At 41.1% G+C, this 26,573-nt stretch overlaps 2 protein-coding genes across 2 annotated transcripts in view; one reads left to right on the top strand and one right to left on the bottom strand.

Moving 5' to 3' along the window:
- Nucleotides 1-5,840, bottom strand: part of KAT5 (lysine acetyltransferase 5) — a 45,592-nt gene extending 39,752 nt beyond the window's left edge. Inside the window, exon 1 of the mRNA XM_073658410.1 lies at nt 5,826-5,840. The gene's annotated coding sequence lies outside the window, so the exon portion shown is untranslated. The remainder of the gene's footprint in view (nt 1-5,825) is intronic.
- A 90-nt stretch (nt 5,841-5,930) lies between these two features.
- OVOL1 (ovo like transcriptional repressor 1) lies at nt 5,931-20,648 on the top strand. Its single transcript, XM_073658411.1, has 4 exons — nt 5,931-6,571; nt 10,360-10,532; nt 10,921-11,095; nt 16,623-20,648. Exons 1-4 carry the CDS (start codon nt 6,472-6,474, stop codon nt 16,940-16,942), a joined length of 768 nt encoding a protein of 255 aa, XP_073514512.1. The 5' UTR covers nt 5,931-6,471; the 3' UTR covers nt 16,943-20,648.
- Nucleotides 20,649-26,573: the final 5,925 nt, after the last annotated feature.

Below are 26,573 nucleotides of genomic sequence, written 5' to 3'. Positions count from 1 at the left end.
AAAATTTAAATTTGGTATTGTCTTAATCACTATTTCAATGCACTTGGATTTTTTTCTTTTCCTGTTTTCCAGTATATTCATACATGATAAAATAAATGGTGTAATTCAAAAGGAAAAAAAAAGCTATGGCTAAGTTCAGTGGGGGAGGAAATAACGGACATTTTTACACCATAAACATGTCTCTTGGCAGGAAAAACAGCGTAAAATACGTGGGTTTTTACTTGCATTTTTTCCCATGCATTAGTATGGGTGAAAAAAGCTGAAAGAATTGACATGCTGCAGATTTGAAGTTGCTTTAGGCTATGTTCACACGGTGCGTTTTTGCTGCGTTTTTTTTATGCAACTTTTAAGCTGCGTTTTACAGTACCAGCAAAAGCTATGAGATTTCAGAAATCTCATCCACATACATTGTTGTTTTTTTTCCTGACTGATTTGGAAAACTGCTCTGTTTTTGCAAATTGCAACATGTCACTTCTTTCAGTGTTTTTGCAGCGTTTTTTTCACCCATAGAAAGCAACGAGTAAGTGCAAAAACGCAGCAAAAAACGCAGGCATCAGGTTTTACTGCTTTTTTGGTGCCAAAACCTTAAGGAAGTTGCATGATTTTTTTTTGAGGACACTAAACTTTATTAGCATGCACATGAGACTATAAAAACGCAGCAAATACGCAGCAAAAACTCAGCAAAACCTGCTTTTTTGAAGCTGCTTCTTTACCGGCAAGAGAGCAGGTTTTGCCTGCAGAAAAAAAATGCAGCAAAAACACAACGTTTGAAGATAGCCTTAAATCTGCAAGGAAAAAATAAGCAACGTGTGCATGAGACTTCAAGCATTTCATACATTTGCTGGCACTAGGAAATGATTCAAAAATTGCGACAAGAACACAGCTAATACTTAACATGAGCACATACCCTGAGGCTATGTCCACACATTGCGTTTTTGATCCTTTTTTTATGCAAATTATAAACTGTTTTTTTTTTTTTTTTGTAGTACCGGCAAAACCTATGAGATTTCAGTAATCTCATTCACACGTTTTTTTTTTCCGACTGAATTGGAAGATTACAGTGTTTTTTAAATCTGCAGCATGACTATTCTTTTTCCAGCATTTTTGGTAGAAAAAACAAAACAAAAAAACCCACTTAATTAAACATACTGTAGACAAATCCCACAAGTAATCCGCATAAAAAAAAACAAGAAACAGGCATTTTGAATGTACCATTTTTTTATGGTGTTAGCTGCTGAAAAAAAAATACTGCAAAAATGTTGCGTGTGAATATAGTCTTAAGCGCAAATGGAAAACACCAAAAACTAGACCAAAAAAGCACAAATTATGAATCGGGTTTTACGCATGATTCTGGTCTTATTCTTTATTTCTAAAAAAAAAAAAAAACTAATTCTGTAGCCATAACAGATTTTCAGTGCGGTTCACTTTCTTTTTATTGCTGCTTTATTCTATATTTTGCTCGTTTTTTTCCTTATGCGGCAATGTGTTGATCAGGCAGTGAAGTTGAATGTTGCCTATGATGCCAGGCTGTGATTGAGTTGTGCCTATTAGTATACAGTGTAGGTGTCCCGGTGTTTATTCTGGCAGAAGGTGATAGATAACTGCTTTGATCTGATGACTTATTATAGATGAGTTATGGTTTTATTTCAGTGACTCATTATATTCCCAGGTTTGTACTTGTTCCTGGAGATTCTGTTCTTCATCGAATTATAAATGTCCTGCCATGCATTTAGCAATGACAAGATGGAGAACAACATACAGCTATCAAATCCAATCTAATATAAAACATTACCTGTTAGACTTAGTTCACATGAGCATATAAAAAAAAAAAATCTTTTGATTTTCATCCAGAAAAAAATAACTAGATGATCTTTCATCCGTTTTTATACATCAGTAGTTAATAAAATTTACAAAAACAAGGGTGAAAAAGCACAATGTATCCATGAAAATTGGATACTATGCGGTTAATCCGTTTTTTTGTGCATCCACAGACTTGAATGAGTGAGTCTCATCTGAAATAAGGAAGAAACTAGCACATGCTGAGATTTTTATTTTTCACGCAGACATGAGTAAATGTGAAAAAAACGGTCATCTGAACAGCCTAATTGAATAACATTGATCCAAGTGCTCTTCGTTTTTTTTCACAGACAGCACTTGGACCGAAAATAAGATCATCCTAAAAGAAACCTCATGCTGAGTGGAGGGGTACGGTGCTTTCCTACAGTCACTACCACTTTGTTAGCTATCCACTGGAATTACAGTAATTTCATCTACACTGTTCAGATGTTAATCTCAGATATACATATATATTCCATCCATGTCATTAGTTAAATGTCAAAGTATTGAACACATGAAGAAAGAGAGGTGCAAAAAGCCATGAAAAGTCATGACACCAGCTGAAATCTAACAGTAATTAGAAAGCAATCCTGCCACTTAGTGAAAAATAATATCAGCTGGTTCAACGGATGGCCTATAAAAAGGTGTCTCACTACTAGGGTGCCACACAAGAATCATCTCATGATGGGTAAAACCAGTGAGCCATCTCAAAACATTTGCAACCTTATTGTTGCAAAATATACTGATGGCATTGGTTACAGAAGAATTTCTAAACTACTGGCTGTTCCAGTGAGCTCTGTTGGGGTCATAATCCGGGGAGTGGAAAGAACATAATTTCACCATAAAGCGGCCACAACCAGGTGCTCCCCACAAGGTCTAAGACAAAGGAGTGAAAAGAATTATCAGAAGAGTTGTCCAAGAGCCAGGGACCATCCTTGGAGAGCTACAGAAAGACCTGGAATCAGCAGGTAAAAATTTTTCAAAGAAAACTAAAAGTAATTCACTCAACCTCCATGGCCTGTATGCATGCTCACCACGCAAGATTTAATGGCTGAACAAAAAACATGTTCAAGCGCGTTTAAAATTTGCTGAACAACATTTACACAAGCCTGTGAAATACTGGGAGAATATAGTCTGGTCAGATGAGACCAAAATTTAACTCTTTGGATTCCATAATAGACACCATGTTTTGAGGCCAAAGGGCACTGCAAAACCCCCCAAAAACACCACACCAACAGTGAAGTTTGGTGGTGGGAACATCATTGTGTGGGGCTGTTTTTCAGCATACAGCACTGGCAAACTTCATATAATTAAAGGAAAGATTAATGGACAAATGTACTGAGACATTCTTGAAAAAAATCTGCTGCCATCTACCAGGATGATGAAGATGAAACCAGAGTGGTCATTTCAGTAAGACAATGATCTCAAACACCCAGCCAAGGAAACTCTCAATAGGTTTCAGAGAAAGAAAATAAAGCTGCTAGAATGACACAGGCAATCACCTGATCCGAATCCAATAGAAAATTTATGGAAGGAACTAAAGCTCAGAGTTCATAGAAGGAGCCGACGGGACTTTCAGAATTCGAAGAGTGTTTGTGTGGAAGAATGGGCCAAAATCACACCTGAGCAATACCTACGACTAGTTTCTCCATACAGGAGGAGTATTGAAGCTGTTGTCACCAACAAAGGTTTTTGTATGAAATATTAATTACATTTCAGTAAGTGTGTTCAATACTTTTTCCCTGTGTCATTTCTCATTATTACACATAATTTATGGACATCTATGGTTTGATTTCTTTGCCTGTGTGGGTTGGATGGGTTGTTGCCGACATTTAGTGAGAATTTCATGTCAATATCACCTTTAGAAATACAGTACAGACCAAAAGTTTGGACACACCTTCACATTTAAAGATTTTTCTGTATTTTCATGACTTTGAAAATTGTACATTCACACTGAAGGCATCAAAACTATGAAATAACACATGTGGAATTATATACTTAACAAAAAAGTGTGAAACAACTGAAAATATGTCTTATATTCTAGGTTCTTCAAAGTAGCCACCTTTTGCTTTGATGACTGCTTTGCACACTCTTGGCACACTTTTGGTCTGTACTGTATATTTACTTAGAAAATTGGTGACATGTTCAATACTTATTTGACCCGCTGTATAACATAAGGTAGAAGACAAGTATAATAAATGGAAAGGATGGACTCAACCCATGAGGAAACAGCACACCCATGAGGGATTACAAACTACATGTGGAAGGGGAAAGAGACAGTAGATAAGCGTAAAAGCTGATCATATGGCAGTCTGTTGGCAGCAGGGTTTTATTTAGTCTGTAGGTAGTCTGAAAACCTGGGTTTACAGGTTGCTTTCAAATGTTTATATAGTAGGTGAGAATTTGGTGTATTAGAGTAGTGAGGTTCCAAGGTATGTGTAGCGTCGGCGTCTCTGCCTACTGCTGGGCAGAGATGCCAATCCCCTCACCGCCGCAGTCCCGGTGCGGCATCCTCTGGCTCCCCTGCTGCATCTGCCCGGGGTGCGCGCACCACGCGCAGTTCCCCGTGCACTGTGCTTAGGGCACACGCACGTGCGCTCCCTCCCTCTTAAAGGGGCCGCGCGCCGTCCTAAAGATTCCCCGGCCAATAGCCGGAGGACTGCCCTTATATAAGGCACCTACTCCAATATGGAGGTGCCTGTGCGTTGTTGTTTCTGTACTAATACTCTCTCCAGCCCTCAGGTTCCCGTGCTCACCTGCCTGTCTATCATCTGTGCCCACCTGCCTATCAGCCATGCCCACCTGCCTGTCTATCTGCTGTGCCCGCCTGCTTGTCTACCCGCATCTCCTGCCTGTCTACCAGCCGTGTTCATCTGCTGTGCCTGTCGGCTTCGGCCATCAGTCCCGTGGAAGTCGCCTGCTCTCACACAAGGTCGGTCCCAAAGTGGCACCTGGTTCACCTTCCCGGTCCCTCCTTGGTTCACGGAGTCGACTAAGCCGCCGTGTGACCAGGGTCAGTCCGGGTAGGCACTTAGTTACGCCCCTCTGGTCCCTCCTTGCATCACAGCACAAAGGTTCCACCACCCGGATCCGTAACAGTATGTGGGGTGTATGGTAGCAGTTTTGGGGTTGGTTTTGTGAGGAGCAGAGAAAGTTGTCTTGCGAGGACAGGAGATTATTTGTGAGGAGGAAGCTGAAGATTAAGTGAGGGTAGAGTCGAGTTAAAAGATTTGAAGGACCCTAGTTCAGTGTCCACATTAAAACTCCTTGGCAGCCAGAGAAGGGAAGTGCAGCTGGCACCCGAATACCGGCATTTTAGGTTCCTCTCTTGATTACTGGGTCTCATGATGTGTGTGAAGTCATGATGTCATGACATTGCGGTAATCAAGTAATCACAAGAGGCGCATAAGATGCCGACATTCGAGTGCCAGCTGATGAAGTTTGCACTGCAATGGTCCAACTACCAAGGAGTACCAATATGAACTCCAGACTTGCAAAAAAAATTTCTCAACTCTAATGAAAATGATAGGTTATGAACTGCCTTGTAAGTCATTGTTAATATTTTGCACTAAAGTTTTTGTGTAATCTGGGCGAGGAAGGGATTGGGAGAGGCAGAGAAGTAACGAGGGGATAGGTGTTTTTTTCTGGCAGAGGAGTTGAAGGTGGATTGGTGGTCTCTAGATCTCTACATGGAGGAGGAATGGCCAACTTTGTACTTCTGTAATAGATGGGACACCAGTGCTAGAATGAGCTGCAGGCTCATGTCAGACGACTGTAGAGCGTTAAGAGATGACAGTTACGTGTCCTACATACAGACACTGCGCAACTGTGTGTCACTGTTTTCACACCACAAAAATACACACACCCTTCTAACAGGCTCATGCACATACTCCTAACAAGAGCTACCTGATTTTCATGTGGAAATGTATGTGCAGGTCAGGGTGTGGGTCCTTTCTTTCTCCCACCCAGAAGCCATGTCCCCACCTTACCAATCTTCATCTCCTCCCTGAAGCGTTTCCACCTCACTCCAAGCGGTTCTAAAACCGGTTCAGCAGGTTGAAAGAAGATGATGAAAAAAAATAATAATACAGAGGATCCTCCCCCCACCGTTATTTCACAACTGGTTCTTTTACAGAAGACACTCACGCTTCATCCATGTATATTCCAGCTTTGGAAGAGCAATCATACTGAAGACTCCCAGAAGTTTTTGATGCTCACCTAAGTAGACTTTCTGGAGATCAAATAGGACAAATCTGGTATTTCACGACTCAATCAAAAACCCATAGTCTTATCTTCAGGTTATACAGAGTGACGTCAAATCTGTCATCCATGGACTTGTTATTTTCTTGAGTTGGTTCTTCATCTTTGGACATAGACACGGTGAAGTTCCATCATCAATCAAGAAACACTGGATACTCAACAACAGGACAAAGTGGACCTCTCATTTTCAATTTGCTACAGTCTTGAAAGACGTTCCTGGACAACTCTAATAAGATCTTTTGATATTGTGTTCCAATTTTAAAATTTTATGATCATCAACTTTATTGTGCTCTTGGAAAACATTCCACCAAATGGTATTTCAAGAAAATTAGAATCCATTCTCACTGTACACTTCGGAGATACAAACTAGACAAGATGCCCAGGGCATTTTTGGTGAAGAAGTCCAGTTTGGGAAGTTGGAAGAGAAAGTGGGGTGAAGTACCTGATGAGGACAGAGGGGAAATGTACATTCCAGGTGAATCATCTTTTATTGACATCATATTTTATTATAATCTTTAGATTTTGTTTCTAATGGACACATGGCAGTTATCATGGATTAAAGGGTTATTCCAAATAACATGGAAGTTATCTTCAATCTACAGGATAGCTTTGCTGATCACTAAAGTTCTGACTACTGGGACTCTCAGTGATCCCAAAATTGAGGCTCTGAAACCTGGAGAATGAAGCTCTGTGTTCCTGTCCTGAATGGAGAAGAGGTGCAGATGCACGACCTCCACTCTAATCCTTGTCTATGGGCTGCTGAACTCTATGCAAACCTATTTCCATCGGTCCCGTAGACAATAAATGGAGCATTCCGTACAGGACTCCAGAGCCTCTTTCTCGGGATCCCTGAGGGTCCCAGTGGTCAGACCCCCAGTCATCTGGGGGAATAACCCTTTAATTTTCCTGATGGATTTTATCGCGTTATAATGGGGTCCAACAAACTTCAGATATTGACAGCAAGAACGCTGCAGATTGCATTATTCCCGCCAATTAAAATACCTTTACATAATTGGAGAAGAACCAAGAAGTTATCATAGTGGCAGATATTTTACTACTTTTATAAAAAAAATATTATGGTTGGAGACTTGTGTAGGAAGTAGAACAATGTTTGATGTCGATGTAAAGTTTTCCTGCAGGTCACCTGCCTGATCCTATATTTATTTAATATTTCCTAGTAAAATGACGAACAATCGTAGGAAAACCATAAAGGAAACCATGATAGTCAGTAAGGTCCTTCTGGTGCCATTTGCAGATTTTAGGTCCTCTGCATGAAATCCATTATCTGTTTTTAGAATTGCATTACAAAACACAGATCAAAAAACTTGATAGACCTGCGTTTTTTTTTTTTTTTTTTTCAACCTTTGTTCCTATGTATTTGTTTTACAAATCCCAAAAATTGGGGCAACACTCCAAAGTTACATGGTGAGAAAACGGATTTTAATCAGCTCCTGTGGCATTTCAGCGTCTTTCTCAAGCATGAAAAGTGCTGCTTTTATTTTTCTATCTTTATGTATTAGTTTCTCAATACTCCCTTAGGCTGTGTTCACACGATGCGTATTTCATGCGTTTCCGCGGCGTTTTTGCAGTTGCGTAAACGCCGCGGAAACGCATGAAAAACGCATGGTAGAAGGGCAGCAATGTTCCCCAATGGAAATCCGCATGTGCTGTGCCCATGATGCGGATTTTTCCGCAGCGTTAACGCTGCGGTCAAAAATCCGCAGCATGTCAATTAATTTTGCGGAAACGCGGCGATTTCGCCGCCATTGACTTGCATTAGAACGCGCCAATTCCGCAAGACAGCATTTGTACTTGCGTAATTGGTGCGTTCTAATGTGCGGATGGTACCCGGGTGTGGAGGAGAGGAGAGTCTCATCCACACCCAGGTACCATTAAAAAAGCTGTAAAAAGAAGAATAAAATAAAAAATAAATGTATTCTTACCTTCTGTCGGCCCGCGCAGCGCTCCCGCTTGGTTCCCGGCACTTGCAGTGAGTTGTAGGACCTGCGGTGACGTCAGAGTCATGTGACGGGTCACGTGACGCTGACGTCGGCAGGTCTTTCAATTCAAAGTTGCCGGCAGAACGGAGTGAGCAGGACAGCGCGGGCCATCGGAGGTAAGTATATACACTCTCTCGGGTCACACTGTATAAATCCATGCTGTTTGCATGGATTTATATAGTGTGACCTAGTTATCAAGCACTTTCCAGGTGATGCTAAAATCGCCTGGAAAGCGCTTGTCAATCTGCATGCGGAAACGCATGTGAATCTGCATGTGGATCCGCATGTATTCTGCAGGAAAAACGCATGCACAATCTGCATGCGTTTTTTCTGCCAGGGAGATGCAGAAATGATGCAGAAATTTTCTGCTTCATTTCTGCATCGTGTGCACATACCCTTATTCTAATTTGGGACTTTTTGGTATATTGACAAAATTTATGTATCTCTGTATGGTGTGAACGCAGTCGAATTCCTCTTTAGATTGCCAAAAAATTTTTTCACAGTAAAACCACATTCAACTGCACTTATACGCACGGGGCGTAAAGGTGCCTTTAATAGTCACACACGTAGGCACTAAAACCTCCAAAAATGCCATCGAGGAGCCCGAACAGCAGGGCTGTGAGATGTCACGTAGTTTACCTCTGCATATGTCCACTTCGTTAGTATAATAACATGATAAAATACAAACATACTCCCGGATGTTCCCTCTCCCCATCACATGAGAACATAAATCAAGAAAACGGCAACATCTCCATATAAAGTTGAATATTATAGAAATAATACAAATTAGACGTTAATAGGTTGAAATAAGTTATATCTATAGAAGAAATGAGAAAACCCAAATTACACCTGGTGGGATGTACAATTTGAGCAAAAAGTTAGGGTGGGCTAACGGGTGGCTAAAACCGCGACAACATGATTTGGCACAACTTTTGACATGATTGCAGCTAAAAACTTTTTGAATGTTAAAAGGGGTTGTCATACCAGTAACATTAACTGGATAAGTAATAAATGTATGATGGTGGGGGTCCAAATTGTGGGTAGGACCCCCAACCCTTTCTGTTCACAAGAACAGAGAGGTTGTTCAATCTCCATTGTTCACAAGAACAGAGAGCCAGAGGTATGATCTCCAGAGACTTCGAAAAGACCGCTCAATTTGTAAGAGGGCATAGGACACCCATTTCCAAGATCAGTAGGACCTCCACCAGTTATGAATTAATCACCTGTGGATTCACAGGACAGGACTATGAAGGGCTGACATAGGCATTGTGTAAAAATTACAACTTTACAATTTTTTCTGAATATCTAAATCACAATCCTTTGGTCAGCATGCCCACCAGAGCTCTTGGTTAGGGGCTTCATAGAATAGGTTTCCCGCACAAGACTGAGGTTTCAAGCAGTGGTGTAACTTGAAGCTTGCAAAATCTCCAACAGGGTTCCCAACTATCACAGGTCTTCCCATATGGGCCAAAAGGACCTTTCGAACTCCTTAGGTTCCAGTGTCCAGGTTGAATGCAACCCCCGTACCAACTATAATTATGTTCCTGGTGCGAAGTGTTGGCTAGAGGGATGGACAGCACATCACCATTGGCTCAAGCAGTGTGATGGACTCATCTGTTTCAGGTGGGCTCCTGGATAAATGGACCTGGTCACACCGATTGGAAAGTTTGTTGGAGGACAAATCATATCCGAGGGGAGGGGTCTTCTACCTTTTGTGGAATGCTCCTTTTTTTTTTTAAGTGCTTAAAGCGAAGTTCATTAAAAAAAAAATAGTTGGTGTGGAAGAACCTGATGAACGAGAGCAGGGCCATGACCTTTTGGATGTGCTGGAATGACAATCGCGAGTCGGGTCTTATTGCCATCAACGCCTCAACTCGCTAATGCTGCGATGGCTGAACGAATGAGGCCAGATCCGTAATAAGGGTTCTGTAATGAGATAATTAATAATGTACAGCCTATTTTTAAACACAAATTGGCACAGTAATCAGCTGATCACTGCCGGTGCGTCTTCTATAACCTGATGGATGAAGTTGCTTTTGGACAGACGTTCTCCCAGAAGAACAGTAGTATAACATGGCGGCAATTCTGATGAATAGTTTACCACCTGTAACATATGGGTGTATCGGGTCCACCGGAGCAAGAGGTGCTTTCCGTGAGTGGCTCATTGAACGGGGCACCTCTATCATTTCTTAATTTTTACACTTAAGAGGGGTTGTCTTGGTGAGAGCACCCCTTTAAGTATTGTCTGTATATCCCAATACAGTGACTTTGGAATATGTGCCCCAGAAAGATGCAGGACCCGAGTACGATAATGAGATGGCTCTGGATCTATCTCTCCCTCACCTGCGCTGTGTGGCGAAACACTTACCCTATCAAGAGGAAGAGAGGAACTCCGATCAAACTTCTCCAACTCCGGAGATGAGACTTTCACCCCAGGTATCTTGTTACTAAATGCATTACTTATTATAAAGTGGTCCTGAGTTATAGTCTCTATAATAGTCAGAGCTGTAATCCTAGTTATCTTAATGTCTAATGTCTGGTAATTAGCAATCTGGGAAGTGTTATATACCAATAATCTGATGTTCCTTTTTATATATATGGAAAGTAGAAGCTGGTAGAGCTGTCCGTCAGCCCTGTTGTTGACTGTTTCCAATATAAGCAAGCAGAATTGTGATTTCAGCTCTTATGATGTTGAATTTATCTTTTCCAATATTTTATTGAATATCCCCATTTTTGCCACACATACTGTAGACATCTTAGTCTGGCTCTTGAGCCTTTCGATCATGCATTCTCCATGCTGATTGCGACTTCAATATCATAACAGGATGAAGAGAAGGTGCTGTTTCACTGCACGCTGTGCGACAAGAGCTTCTCCTATCAAAGGATGCTGAACCGTCATATGAAGTGTCACAGCGAGGTGAAGAGACACCGGTGTGAGCACTGCGGGAAAGGATTCAATGACACCTTTGACCTAAAGAGGCACGTGCGCACCCATACAGGTGAGGATGGTGAAGGCGGAGAACCATAAGGTGCCAGTGGCACAGAATTGGCATGTTATACTGCTGGACCAATTGTTTGGGAGTGCAAAAATTTCATCTGCACGTGGCCGAGGGTTCCTAATTCAAGAAAATATTGCAGACTGTTTTGATTAAAGCAAGATTTTTAATTTTTTCTTTCTTCACATAAAACGCTTTATGGTTGCAATTTTTCATTCAAGGCATAGGCGCTTCATGGTTGCAATCTACTGTATGTGACGTCACATGCACGAACATTCAGAACATGAACTGTAACTGAACAACTCAACATCTATGTCACTGTCAGCTCCACGGGGAACTCGGGTACACGATTAACTTCACACAATACAGTCCTCGGGTACAGTGTTAACTTCCCACAGACCTCGGGTACAGTGTTAATTTCACATACAGGCCTCGGGTACAGTGTTAACTTCATACAGGCCTCGGGTACAGTGTTAACTTCCCACAGGCCTCGGGTACAGTGTTAACTTCCCACAGGCCTCGGGTACAGTGTTAACTTCCCACAGGCCTCGGGTACAGTATAAAGTATAAATGGTACAGGTGACTGCACTCATCAGAGAGCTATAAATCCCTATTTATAGTGGTTCTGGGGGGTCAGTCCCCTCACTTTTCCATACTTCGTTTTTCCAGAAATCCATTTAAATTAGGTTGTCAGAAAGTGATGGTCACAGTCCTTTTGTCAGCATCAATCACTAGTAAAGTGATATGTTTGTCATCAGTTCCTGAAGCATAGACAACCAACCAATATGGCTGCGCGTGCTGATGACACTTATGGCTCCAGAAACAAAACAGAAATAAAACAATAGTTACCAAACTTCAGTTAATGTTCTTGCGGCAATGGCAGGATATTATACTTTTGAATATGGTATTACAGCCACTAGAGGGCACATTTGCTTATTTTTGTCCTTTTGGATTAAATTTGTGGAGCAGTGGAGCCATCTAGTGGTTGATGTTTCTGTTCTAATTTTTATTTATAGTGACCATAAAAAAAGCAAGAAAACAATATTATCCATACTCTAGCACCACATAGTGTTCATGGATGCAAAATAGGTGAAACCTAATTATAATATATAATTTAACCCCAAACTTTCCAACAGCCATAACTTTTTTTTCTATACATTTTTTTTTGTTTAATATAACTCCTTTTTTTGTGGGCTAAGTTGTATTTCTAATGGCACCATTTTGTAATACATATAGTGCCTAATTTATTTTTGCAATTGCGCCTTTTTTTTGTTTGTTTTTGTCGATTTTTTCTTAAGGTTCTTTTAATAAATAACTTCCTTAAAATCTATTTTATGCCTTCAACTTTTTTTTTTTTTTAATGTTCATCAATGTGGACGGAGTTTGGGGTTTCCAGATGTTTTCAGCTGATTCCTTCAGGTTTTAAAAATTCACAAATGTGGACGGGGATTTATGTACGTTTAAAATCTTAGTGCAAATTCTTTAACATTTTAACAGAGCATGCGATTTTTTGGTATTAAAAAGTCACAAAACAGGTTAAATGCAAAAATAAAAATTATTTTTGTGCAAAATTCATCAGCCACATCTGCCATTTTGATGATTTTGACAAGTAAAACACTAGCAAATATCACAAGGCAAAGAAAGAAAAGTGATTTTAAAAAATTGCAAATTAATGATGAATCAGGTCCTTAAATCTATGAAACACTTATATTTTCTGAGTGGGCAATGAAGAAAACAGCAATTCTGTAATTTTTGAGGATTTAGTTTATATAGCTGTCTCTGTAACTTTTTAATATATAGATACTGTTCTCAATCAAGAAATCACCTAAATAGGACCTGCCTGATAAAGTGAAGTAGACCAAAAGATCTTCAAAAGCTAAACATTATGCTGCGATCCAAAGAAACTCGGTAACAAATGAGAAACAAAGTAAATGAGAAACAAAGTAATTGAGATTTATCAGTCTGCAAAAGGTTATAAAGCCATTTGTAAAGCTTTGGGACTCCAGCAAACCACAGTGAGAACCATTATCCACAAATAGCGAAAACATGGAACAGTGGTGAACCTTCCCAGAAGTGGCCGGCCGACCAAAATTACCCCAAGAGCGCAGCGACGACTCATCCAAGAGGTCACAAAAAAAACCACAACAGTATCCAAAGAACTGCAGTCCTACCTTGCCTCAGTTAGAGTCAGTGTTCATGACTCCGCCATAAGAAAGAGACCGGGCAAAAATGAAATACATGGCAGTTCCAAGATGAAAACCACTGCTGAGAAAAAAGAACATAAAGGCTTGTCTCAGCTTTGCCTGAAAACATCTTGATGATCACCAAAACTTTTGGGAGAATACTCTGTGGACTGACAAGACAAAAGTTTAACTTTTTGGAAGCTATATGTCTCATTACATCTGGCGTAGAAGTAACACAGCATTTCAGAAAAGGAACATCATACCAACAGTAAAATATGGTGGTGGTAGTGTGATGGTCTGGGGCTGTTTTGCCGCTTCAGGACCTGGAAGACTTGCTTTGGTAAATGGAACCATGAATTCTGCTGTCTACCAAAAAATCCTGAAGGAGAATGTCCGGCCATCTGTTCGTGACCTCAAGCTGAAGCGTACTTGGGTTATACAGCAGGACAATGATCCAAAACACATCAGCAAGTCCACCTCTGAATGGCTTAAGAAAAACACAATTAAGACTTTGGAGTGGCCTAGTCAAAGTTATGACCTTAATCCGATTGAGATTTGGTGGCATGACCTTAAAAAGGCGGTTCATGCTCAGAAACCCTCCAATGTGGCTGAATTACAATTTTGCAAAGATGAGTGGCCAAAATTCCTCCAGAGCGTTGTAAAAGACTCGTTGCCAGTTATCGCAAACACTTGATTGCAGTTGTTGCTGCTAAGGGCGGCCCAACCAGTTATTAGGTTTAGGGATCAATCACTTTTTCCCACAGGTCCCTGTAGGTTTGGATCTCTTTTTCTCTTAATAAAGACCTTCATTTAAAAACTGCATTTTGTGGTTACTGGTGTTCTCTTTGACTAATATTTAAATTTGTTTTGTGATCTGAAACATTTAAGTGTGACAAACATGCAAAAGAATAAGAAATCAGGAAGGGGGCAAACACTTTTTCACACCACTCATATATATAAAACTTTTTAATATCTATCTACTTAGATATTAAAAAGTTTTATATACACATTTATTATTATAATTTTGTATTATTTTTTTTTATACTTGTTAAAAGTTTTTTCTTATTATTTTTTTCAGTTTCACTACTTTATACATTTTTCATCGAGCTGTGCGAGGGGTTGTGTTTTTTTTTTTTTTTGTAGGTTGAGTTGATGCTTTCATTGGTATAATTTTGAGATTCTTATGACTTTTGATCACTTCTTTTTGTTCCATTTTATGAGAGGCAGGATGAACAATTAACAGCAATTCTGGCGCGCTCGTTATTTACTATAATAATTTTATAATGGGACATTACGAAAATATCATTTATATGGAGTTAATCAATGTTAATGTTTTTTTTATTTTTCTTTCATTCTTCTTTTAGAATGTTGGATACTTTTTATTTAGCAAAAAAAGGTAACTAAAAAGTTTCAAACATTCTACAAAAAATGAACTTTTGATCCTTCATATAATGCATTCTAATACTTTTGCATCGTTGCAGTGTATTATGCCTGTCTTTATAGCACTGATATAAGCATCCTGTGAAACCCTGGTTCTGCCTGGGCCAAATAGGTGTTTCTTGGGCCTTGGTTGACATAGCATTCCATCAGCACCTATCATCCCGTTATGGGGTCATTTACGTGACAGAGGGAGCTCTCTTCCTCTGTCAACTTCCTTTGGTCATAACTACATATAAGGGGATATCCTGGCAGCTAAGCATGAGCACGACTGTATAATTCAGCCCTGTTCCTGCTCTTATCACAATAGGACATTACCATAATTTCAACGTATTTTCTTTGCAGGTCGAAAACTCGTCAAGAAATGGGCTACAGGGAAATTTTTAGTTGCACTATTGATTGATCTTCACTATTGATCTACAGCTGTAATATATAGAGTTATTTGCAATATTGTAAACTGCAACTGCCACAATGGTTTTGGTACCTTTCAGTGTAATTTTTTTTCATTAATCAATAGTACAAGTGAAAATAATAAGATATAAAGTTTATTAGAGAAATCTGCTTTTTTTTCTCCTCCTGGACTGATCATTTATTCTCAATTCACGAGTAAAATCTGTCTTCAGTGAATACAGACTTTCCCATTACTTAGATAGATGACAGTTGGTGCTCATAAAGTTCTATGGTGAACTGTAACTGCAGCAGAATGTCTGTGTCGGCCTCTAGCTTCTCCCCTCATCATAGATTTTTAAAAGCACTAACTGTCATCTCCTATCTCAGTAATAGAAAAATCTGTATTCCCTAAAGACAAGATTTTTACCCGTGAACTGAGAATGAGTAATCAATCCAGAAGATGAAACAAGAAAATTTCTCCAATAAGATATATTACAAAGTTGCTTATTTCCACATGTACTATCCATTTATTAAATCAAAATTAAAACAACGGTCACTCTTTAAAAGTCATCATTAGCGTTACTAAAATCCTCATGTAATAAGAGTATGGCTGCCTATGATCCAGCTGTGTGTAAACAGGTTGGTGACTAAGTCTTCCAGATGACTGGTGGAACTACACAATAACCTATTGAATGGCGAAATGATTTTTTTAAATGTTTTTTTTTTTTATTGATTTTAATAAAGATTTACACAAAGGAAAAAAATTTAAAAAAAAAGGAAAAAATGGCGAAATGATCGAACTTTCAGAAAACATATAAAAGTTTCCTGTCTGCTTATCTTAAAGGCAAGCTATCATCAGAAAATGACTTATTTAAATCAGTTTTTTGTGTTAAACATATATTTTTTGGCCATGTTTATTGTTCCATATTACAACCTGTATGGAAAAAAAACTAGAAGTCTTGCCATTCTCACACTGGCCACTGGGGCTTTTTTACACTCAAGCTTCCCGTAGTTTTCAGGAAGTTCACATGTACATTAGCCACAGTGGTCAGATCCCCACCCTATCTTTTGTATTGAAGCATTTACTGAGCATGTGCAAAGGTCACTGTGAAAGGAGGAGGAGCTATGAAATCACCTATTGTGAGAGGTGTTACCTGTTAAAATTCTAATATTGCCTCTGATGATAATGAGCCCGATGAAAACTCTTCTTGAAAGTATAATTAGTAGGAGACTAAAAAAAAAGCCTGAGTGGCCAGTTTGAAATTTGCGTTTTTTTAAATACAGATTATAATATGAAAAAAAGGCCAAAGATTTATAATAAAAAAAAAAAAAAAAAAAAAAAAAGATTTAAAACAATAGGTAATTTTCTGATTCTGCTGGAAACTCAGCCCAAGAACTAATTCAGATCCTGACATGGGGGATTTTGTAGATATCCTGGAAATTAAATTTCTACCATTGTGACTTGATTCGAAAAATACATCCAAAATGTGGAAAACAACTTTCCATTTCCTTTTTTATAGGAGTCCGCCCTTACAAGTGCCACCTTTGTGACAAGGCCTTCACCCAGCGCTGCTCTTTGGAATCCCATCTGAAGAAGATCCATGGAGTCCAACAGAATTATGCCTACAAGGAGCGGAGGACCAAGCTGTATGTGTGTGAAGACTGTGGATACACAGCCGACAGCCAGGAGAGCCACCTACATCACCTGCAGCACCAGCATCCAGACAGCGCCTTAATCCATCGTGCCACCAAGAAACTGGCGGTGGCTTTACACGGTGGGGTCAGCCCCCTACTGCACAGCAGTCACCTCCTCTGTAGTAGTCCCAGCCACTCCTTATAAGACAGTATTATTAATGGGGGTCATTTCAAAGAACAGCGTCTACCAGCACCTACTGCCAAGCATGCAGCTTAACCAACCTGTACCATGTCAAGTAGCCCACTTACCTACCAGGATACATAGGCGTGTATGCACTGAATTGTTGGCCAATATCTACCGCTATAGTTCACCATGAATGAAAAATAATCGATAATTCTATAGTAATGACCACAAGGAAGAGATTCATTCTCTAGGTGATCCATTAATTGACATTCCCTGTAACCTCTAGTCCACCAGGGAGCATGTCCAGCCAGGAAAGAACCACAAGTACTGAAGAATGGATTGTAGAAATAGTGGGAAACATTTATCACTGCCCCGGCACCAGTTTGTTTTTTTTTTTTTGGCTTAAAAGAAGTCAAATTATGGATTATGCCATAATTTTCCCCTATAATTTGAGGATTTTAATTTTTTTTTCTGACAATCTAGCCCCTCATAGCAGAATGAGGTGGGACGACTGACTATAATTTCTGCCAGGAAAATTATCTTCAGGCATACGGACAGTGAGGATACTCCCAATTTATTAAAAGGCATACGAGTCCAGAGTGCCTATTAAGAGAGGCGTAAAGAGTCCTTATCAATTTAAAGGACCAATATATTCCACACGTCAAGAAAAGGTCATCGTATACAGTATTGCACACCATGTTCATCAAAAAATGCCGTATTTTATGGCAAATCCTTAGCACCCTTATCATCTCTGCCACTGTATATTGCTGGACTGTTGCACCTTTAACTATATATTTGTCGCAAATGACGCCAGCACAACTTTTTCAGCCCAATGTTAGATAAGAGCCTGAGACAAAGGCATTACCTGCCAATGCAAAAGTTTCCATGCATTGTAAAAAAATTTTTACACCATAAATGTATATATTTGTTCCACGCTTTTTTTTTTTCCAAGACACCTACGTCCTTTCTTGAATAAGTGATGTTTGTGACTTATGTACAAAAATAATAAGTGTCATTTCACAACAAAACGTTAGCCAGTTTTTGGGTGTAGTTGCTCTGAAATAGCGTAATAAATGGCATAAACCGTTGAGAAATTTGGCTTAGTCATTTACGACAATCACTGTTTGTACACCAGATCCATGGAGCTGCAGAAAGTACTTAAAGGGGGTAGAGTTTTGTGAAAACAGAACAGTGCATGAGGTTTTATGTTATTATCGAGTTCAATGTATAATAGGAAATTAGCTCCTACTGTGTTACTTGGTGTAATTGCTGCTGTTCAGAATCCAATGTTTTTCCTATGTTCCTGAAATATGGCCCCTTTTCCCTGTATATAAAATCTAATCTTTTTTTTTTTTAGCCAAAGGGGAGTAATCTGTATAAATACACACCCATTTGGCTAATAAGACGTTTAGATTAAGGGGCCGTATCTCAGGAACAGAGAGGTGCAGAAACAAAAAGAAACCACAAGATTCAGAATAGTGGCATTTACAAAATGCATATTTATGGTGACAGCGCCTCTTTAACTCCTTTTAGACGTGGGGAGTAATACGTGGCCTTAATGACCAAGTACGTATTATTACGCCTCACCGATCGCACCCACACGGAGGCTGCGCGGGCGCTCCCGGCACATGAACTCCCGAAATGCTGCGATTGAAGTCGATCACAGCATTCCGGGAGCAGAATTCAATAGATTCCGCGGCTGTTATACAGCCCAAAAAAAAACACGTAGGGATTGATAGTCATGCACGACCGATCCCTGCATGTTTTTTTTGGGTGTCTAATAACCGCAAAACATGCAGGGCGGGGCCACGAGCACATCACTCGAGCACCCGCAATACATGGTGCATACCCGAGTACCCGATGCAAACTCAAGTAGCGAGCACTTGCGCTCAAGACTAATGATAACTTATTCAATATGATGACCTAATGTTATCAAATTCTGTGTTGTACCTCTGGGTTCAAAATGTTCCCCTATAAAATCATTGAGGGGTCTAGTTTCCAAAATGGGGTAATTTGTGGATTTGTGTGGGGGTTTCCACTGCTTAGGCACATCAGAGGCTCAAAACGCGACATGGCGTCCGCTCTCGATTCCAGCCAAATTTGGGTTCATAAAGTCACACAGTGCTCCTTCCCTTCTGTACTCTGCCATGCGCCCAAACAGTGTATTTTCCCCACATATGGGGTATCGGCGTACTCAGGAGAAATTGCACAACAGCTTGAGGTCCATTTTCTCCTCTTACCCTTGTGAAAATAAAAAGATTGGGGCTAAAAGATCATTTTTATGGAAAAAGTTTGATTTTTTATTTTCACACGTCTACGTTATCAACTTTTGTGAAGCACCTGGGGGTTCAGGGTGCTCACCACACATCTAGACAAGTTCCTTATGGGGTTTGGCTTCCAAAATTGGGTCAGTTGTAGGCAGTTTCCACTTTTTAGGTACATTAGGGGCTCCCCAAGTAGCATCCGCTAATTTTTCAAGCAAATTTTACATTCAAAAAGTCAAATGGTGCCCCTTCCCCTCCGAACCCTGCCGTGCGCCCAAACAGTGGTTTTCCCCCTCATATGGGGTATCGGCATGCTGAGGAGAAATTGTACAACATTTTGTGGTCCTTTTTATCCTGTTACCCTTGCGAAAATAAAAAGTTAGGTCTAATGTAATATTTGTGAAACACTCCAAAAATTCCTGTGAAGCATCTGAAGGGTTAATAACCTTCTTGAATGTTGTTTTGAGCACCTTGAGGGGTACAGTTTTTAGAATGGCACTTTAGGGTATTTTCTGTCATAAAGGCCCCTCCAAGTCACTTCAAATGTGGTCCAAAACAAGAGGGTTTTGTAAATTGTTGGAAAAAATGATAATGGTTAAGTTGACCAGCAATTTAACTTCCTAAAAAAAAAAAAAAAAAAAGTTTGTTCCAAAATTGTGCAGATGTAAAGTACACATGTGGGAAATGTTATTAACTATTTTGTGTGACATCTGATTTAAGGGAATGAAAGTTGCCAAATTTCCAATTTTTTCACAAAGCAATACAAGTCATTAAGAAATTTTCACTACCATGAAGTACAATATATCACGAAAAAAAAAAGTCTCAGAATCAGGGGGATCCTTTGAAGCGTTCCAGGGTAATTACCTCATAAAGGGACAGTAGTCAGAATTGTAAAAGGTGGCCTGGACATTACCGTGCGCACCACCTTCAGGGTTAAGGGGTTGTCCACTTCAGCATTCTCTTTACTTTGTACATGGGCATGTGACCTCAGCAGCCAATCACAAGCAGCAGGTGGGGGGGGTCATCAGTATGGTTAATCCACTATTTAGACATTCTGATTTTTTATTTTTTTTTTTAAATCAGGGTGGACAATTTTTAATCATTTGTTACACAAACTTTGGGGGTCTCATACATAAGCCCCAGAGGAGCACATTGAGTTCCTACAGCTCTGTAGTGGAAACCTATAGGGACCAGACCATGTGCTACATTTTAAGCTCATGTATATGGCTTTAAATGTCTTCTAATCTGAATTGCCATGTCATTGGGTACTATATGAAAGTACACCCAATTTAGGGCATTTTTGTTGTTTTTTTTAGCAGTTTAGTATGTCACATTTGCAACACTTCCAACATGAGGCAACACCCCTGTCCCCACATGGTCTTGTTCACACTTGCCATTTTTGCTGGTTAATTTTGAGAATTGACAATCACCCCCCCCCCCCTCCCATGTTAGGTGAAGGCGGGGAGGGGATGTGGGAAAAGAAGAGAAAAAAAAAAAAAGAAAAAAAAAAAAAAAAATACATTATAGATGTGTTTTCCTACTGATATTAGTAATCTTATGACAAAAGTATTTGACTTTTTTGGAGGAGGATCCACTTTAAAAAAAAAAAAAAAAAAATTTTGTGAAAACATGACATAAAGGGTATTTTTTGGGAGGGATCGGCAGCAAATACTATTCAAAATACAGGAAATAGTGAAATTTGCATGTAATGGGCATGAGATGTAAAGTCAGCAGTGCATTTAGTGCAGAGGATGGGATTGGATACTGTTATAAGTGACAACCTGGGTATGGTGCTACAAATAAAGAGTATCAGTGATCTTAATAAAAAGTAAAGATGTCTTTTAAATTAAACCCCGTTTCAAATTGCTCATTTGTTATTGCAGCAAGAAAAGCCATTTCACCCTCAACTGCGCAGCCGTAACAACTATTTTAATTGCCACTGTAAACCGGCCTAAGGCTTCTGTATGTGCAAACAGTTTTTGGAGAAGAATCTGCTTCACAAGGAAAAGTTGGAAGTGACTGTAGAACTTGTTACCATTATTTCCCTCATCTATACAGCCTTCACCTCACCAAAACAACCAGGATCAAGACAATCCTGTGGTTTTACTGAAGCCATCACTCTGCAGAAAAGCTTCAAGCACAAACTGACTCAGTCTGCTTTATCAGTCCATGGCCTCGTTGGTGGATGTGCCTGCATTTAGTTCAGACATGTGGCCATGACGTGACCCTGGTCCAAGCCAGACATGTAAACCAGCTCCTGGCTGTAGTCACTTTTTTTGGCAAGTTGTAAGATGGTGAAAATTGATGAAGGTGGATGTTACAATTTTTTTTTAGGCAAATCGTATGCCAGCACACCTATTGGGCTGTAAGACACCAGTCTAAATAAATTGGGACCATCATACATAGATGTAAAAACCGGAATTAGTCTTACCGGTAATGATGTTTCAAGGAGTCCACATGACAGCACCGTAGGAGGAGTAATCCCATATCCTGTGTAGGGACAGGAAGCACAAGAGGTTAAAAGCCCTCCCACCCCCAACCTCCTCAGTGATTTTCCAAGAACCACATTGGCTGGGTACAACAAAATTTTATTTTAGACTGCTTAGACATATATGTTAGAATCACATACAGTAGCAATATAGGGAGGGAAATAAGGGTGCCGTCATGTGGACTCCTGGAAACATCATTACCGATAAGACTAATTCCGGTTTTCCAGTATGTCCCCATGACAGCACCATAGGAGTATACCCAAGAACTCATAGCTTAGGGTGGGATAATTGCCTGAAGTACCTTCCTACCAAACGCAGATCTCTGCTGTGAGAGAACATCTAGCTTGTCATGTACCGCAGCCACATGGTCAGGACATACTACTTTCTGCAAACATTTGTTCAATGGTAGCCCCTGCTCTAGTTGCCCATGAGGTGGAAATTGCTCTGGTGGAATGGGCTTTGATAATTTCAGGGGGAGGCTGTCCTTCTGAAAGATATGCTAGATTAATCATGGATGTGACCCATCTAGCTAAGGATGGTCTTGAAGCCTTCCTGCCTCTATTTTTTCCCCCAAACTGTATAAAAAGGTTAGAGTCTAATCTCCAGTTCCGAGTGGCCTCCAAATAGGCCAACACTGCTCTGCGGACATCAAGATGGTGGAACTCTTCCTCCCTCTGATTCCTAGGGTTTTCGCAGAATGATGGAAGAACCACTTCTTGGTTTAAGGTCATCGATGACACCACCTTAGAAGAGAAACTTTGATCCAGTTTCAGAATGATGCAATCATCCCGAATCTGCATAGAAGGCTTGACGACAGATAGAGCCTGGATTTCATCCAACCGTTTAGCTGTGGTGATTGCCACCAAGAAGACTGTTTTCAGAGTCAAGTTCTTTATTCCCAAATTATTAACTGGGCCGAAGGCAGGTTTGAAAAGGACTCTCAGGACAAGATTCAGATCCCACGGAGGGGAAGAAATTCTGTGTAGGCCTAAGTCTCTGGACTGCCTTGACAAACCCGATTATCCAGGGATGCGAGGACAATGATGTGTCGAAGAAAGCACCTAGTGCCGCAATCTGCACCTTCAAGGTACTTGGTCTAAGACCTGCGTCAATCCTGCCTGCAAGAAATCAAGGATCACAGGGATGTCTGGCTGAGAGGTGTCTACCGTCCTGTGGAAATTACAAAAGGTCCTCCAGACTTTTTTTATATATGGCCTGGGTTACAGGTTTTCTACTAGCATTCATAGTCTGAATCACTCAGGCAGATAAGTCCTTGTTCTTCAGGATCTCCCCTTCAGAAGCCAAGCGGAGAACTGGAGCTGTTGAAAATTCTGATGAAACAGTGGACCTTGCGTCAGAAGATCTTCCTGAAAAGGAAAAAATGATTGGGTCTTCCAACACTAGATGACGTAGAAGGGAGAACCAACTTCTCCTTGAACAGAACGGGACAGTCGCCCGATCTTCCTGAATTTATCGCAGCATTCTCGGAATTAGAAGAGCAGGTGGGAAGGCATATGTTAGGCCCTCTCCCCAATATTGTGAGAGTGCGTCCACTGCCAGAGGATGATCTCCTGGGTCGAGAGAGAAGAAAGATGTCATCTTTGCATTTGTTCTGGATGCAAAAAGGTCTAGGTGCGGCTGACCCGATCTGCGGGTTAATTGCTGGAACACCTCTTCCTTCAGTTCCCATTCTGAAGCCTTCTGAGGTAATCTGCCTCCTGATTGTCAGATCCCCGAAGGTGAACTGCTGAAATGGAGCTCACTATCTTCTCTATACCTAAGAATATCCCGTTGGCCAGGGACTGGAGAAGTGGATGTCCTGGTCCGCCCTGATGTCTGATGAAAGACTGCCGTGATGTGGTCCGACAAAATTTTTACATGTTTGTCTTTTAAGACCGCCCCGGCTTCTCTGTAGGGCTTCCCAGATTGCCTGTAGCTCCCGAAAATTAGATGATCGGGTCTGAATCTCCGTGGACCATGTTCCTTGGAGAGAAGAATCTCCCACTCGAGTTCCCCATCCTGAGAGACTTGTGTCCGTGGTCACTAAAATACAGGGTTCCAGAATTCACTGCACTCTTCCATAGATTCTTCTGGTCGAGCCACCAGTGTAGAGAGTCCTGGGCGTTTCTGGACAAAGACATCTTCCTGTCTAGGCAATTCTGATGTCCATCTGTCACTTCCAGGATGCATTTCTGTTGAGGCCTGGAATGGAACTGGCTCCATCTGACACAGGAGATGCATGATGTCATGATTCCCAAAATACTCGTTGCCTTCCGAATTGAAGGATTCTTCTCTCTTGCAAAAGAACGAATCCTTTGTGGAATTGAGAGCATCTTGTCTTCCGGGAGACAAGATATTCGTATTCGGGAGTTGAGATGGACTCCCAGGAAGATTGTGAGCAAAGAAAAATCCAGTTGTCACACATCAAACCCAGGCTGGTTAATGTCCGTAGGACAAGTTCCAGATGTTGCGTCATATCTAGAGGAGATCCTGCTACCAACAGGGAGTCGTCTAAGTACGGAATGATGGTAATATCTGACGGATACAGGCTACCACCTCTGCCATGATCTTTGTAAAGATTCTGGGAGCAGATGACAGGCCAAAGGGAAGACATTGGAACTGGTAGTGTAGAATCTGACTGCCTGATAGTAGTGCAAACCTCAGATATTGCGGACTTCAGGAATGTATCAGCAGGTGGTAGTATGCATCCCTAAGGTCCAGGGTGCACATTACCGCATCCGCGTCTATTAGAGGGATGGCTGATCTTACTGATTCCCTGCAGAATATCTTGTAGTGGACCCACCGGTTTAAGGGTTTCAGGTTGATAATCATATGGAACTCCCCTGACGGTTTCTTTATTGAAAACAGGGAGGAGTAATGGCCCTGATGTTATTCATGTTCTGGAACTGGTACAATAACCCTGATGCAGCAGCTTCTCTATGTCTGCCTGCAGACAGGAAAGAGGTAGGGGAACCTCTCGCCAGGTGGAATTTTGAGAAAATTCTATCCTGTAACCCTGTGCTATAGTTGTTAGTATTGAGGGATGAGTTACCCGATGCAAACTGTTTCTGAAAAACTTTTTTCTCCTCAGGGAAGCCATTCTTTTTTAATCGGACACTTTTTCTAGGAAGTCATCTAGTACAGGTCCGAATACCCTGAGCCCTGAAAATGGAATGGAGCACAGTTTGTTCTTAGAAGCTGTATTTCCAGACCATGTTTTAACCAAACAACTCTTCGGGCTGAGTTGGAAAGCGCATTATTTCTGGCCGCAAATCTGACTGATTCCGCTGAAGCATCGGCCATAAAATTTGTTGCCATTTTTAATAGGGGCAATGATTGAAGGAGAGATTCCCTGGGGGTGCCATCGTGTAGGAGACTTTCTAGCTCCTCTAGCCAGACTCTCATGGATCTGGCAATAGATGTAGCAGCGATATTAGATTTAATAATTGCTACTGAAGCTTCCCAGGCTTTTTGCAAAAGTCCATCCGCCTTCCTATCCATAGGATCTTTAAGTCCTGACAAGTCTTCAAAGGGTATAGAGGTTTTCTTGACCACCTTAGCCACCAGTCAATTTTAGGAATAGTGTCCCCTGGGTCAAAAGATAGTCGGGCGGAAGTCTTGTGGTATAGTCTCTTCTCCACATCCTCCCATTCCCCCAGTATCATGTCCTTCACATGGGCTTTTAACAGGAAAAACCATGGATCTCTGGGTTCTAAGACCACAAAACATCTCATCCCCTGGGGGCTACAGAGAATAGAAGCCTGAACTTCTTCTTTGATTATATTACACATCTCATTTGATAAAGCCCCGTGCTCCTCCTTTAGCATGGAGGCTCTACACTCAGCACATAGACGCTTTGTTTAGGAGTCTGGAAGTCTAATATTACAATCCAGGCACCTCTTGGATTTTACTGTGGCCTTTTTTCCCTGTATCCTTCTATTTCTTAGAAGGAGGTGGTAACTGCCCAGATAGATCCTATAAAAGATATGGAGGGCCTGGTAAGAGTAAGCTCCACTAACCATATAAAGGAGGTAATGGTACACTTACATGACTGAGGCAATCCAGGGAGGGTATCAGGGCAAGACATCCCTGCCATTTTGCTGTTAGGGGTGCCCAAGCTGTTAGTTTGTCTTTGTGCTCCCCAGCCCCCCCTTCCTATGCCTTACCTGGTCGCCCAGTCGTTTTCCTTGCTCCCTGGTCTTCACTGTGGTTTGAATTTCCCACGCAACCGCCACCGGAAGTAGTCATCCCGAACTTCCGCTTTCGACGCCGGGCGGTTCCGGAGCCAGGAGAAGCCAGACCTGCACGTAGCAGGACACCGAGAGCCCCGGCGATGGGGAAGCGGCACCCGGAGGCTCCAGCACACCAGAGGGCTGAGGGACTCCCGACAGGAAGTGTCGGCCCAGGACAAGCTTGGCGGCGGGAAGGAGAGAGCTGTGGCCCCCCTGAGGTATCTGTCTTCACATCAGTGCTCCTGCACCAGCGCTCCTCCTGTACTCCCTGTCCTGTGTAGGGACTGGAAAAACACTGATGAGGTTGGGGGTGGGAGGGCTTTTAACTTCTTGTGCTTCCTGTCCCTACACAGGATATGGGATTACTCCTCCTAAGGTGCTGTCATGGGGATGTACTGGAAACCTGCATTATGGCATCCACCAAAAAAAAAAACCCCCAACAACTCACTACATATTACCCCAGTAATTGCAACCAGAGAAGAGAAGCCTCAATTCCTCTCCACTGAATGGACCAAAAGATTCTTCTCTCCATGGATCTGTCAGCCTCAGCAAATGGAAGTGGCTTGGGACCATGCCCCTTTCTAGCAACCAAACATTTAAAACCCATCCCGTCATTGGGAAAATCTGCTCTTACCAGTATTTCAAATAAGGAAATATAAGAAATACA

Source organism: Phyllobates terribilis, unplaced genomic scaffold (genome assembly GCF_046119375.1).
Source record: "Phyllobates terribilis strain yellow unplaced genomic scaffold, ASM4611937v1 Scaffold_13__5_contigs__length_258822181, whole genome shotgun sequence".
Lineage (NCBI taxonomy): Eukaryota > Metazoa > Chordata > Amphibia > Anura > Dendrobatidae > Phyllobates > Phyllobates terribilis.
The sequence above is the reverse complement of the archived record's forward strand: the minus strand, read 5'-3'. Positions and strand labels throughout refer to the sequence as shown.

Excerpts from the sequence above, each read along its gene's own strand:
- OVOL1 (XM_073658411.1), top strand. The coding sequence starts at position 6,472 with ATGCCCAGGGCATTTTTGGTGAAGAAGTCCAGTTTGGGAAGTTGGAAG. Across the intron at positions 10,533-10,920 it reads AGATGAGACTTTCACCCCAG|GATGAAGAGAAGGTGCTGTT; the intron begins GTATCTTGTTAC and ends ATATCATAACAG. Across the intron at positions 11,096-16,622 it reads GCACGTGCGCACCCATACAG|GAGTCCGCCCTTACAAGTGC; the intron begins GTGAGGATGGTG and ends CCTTTTTTATAG.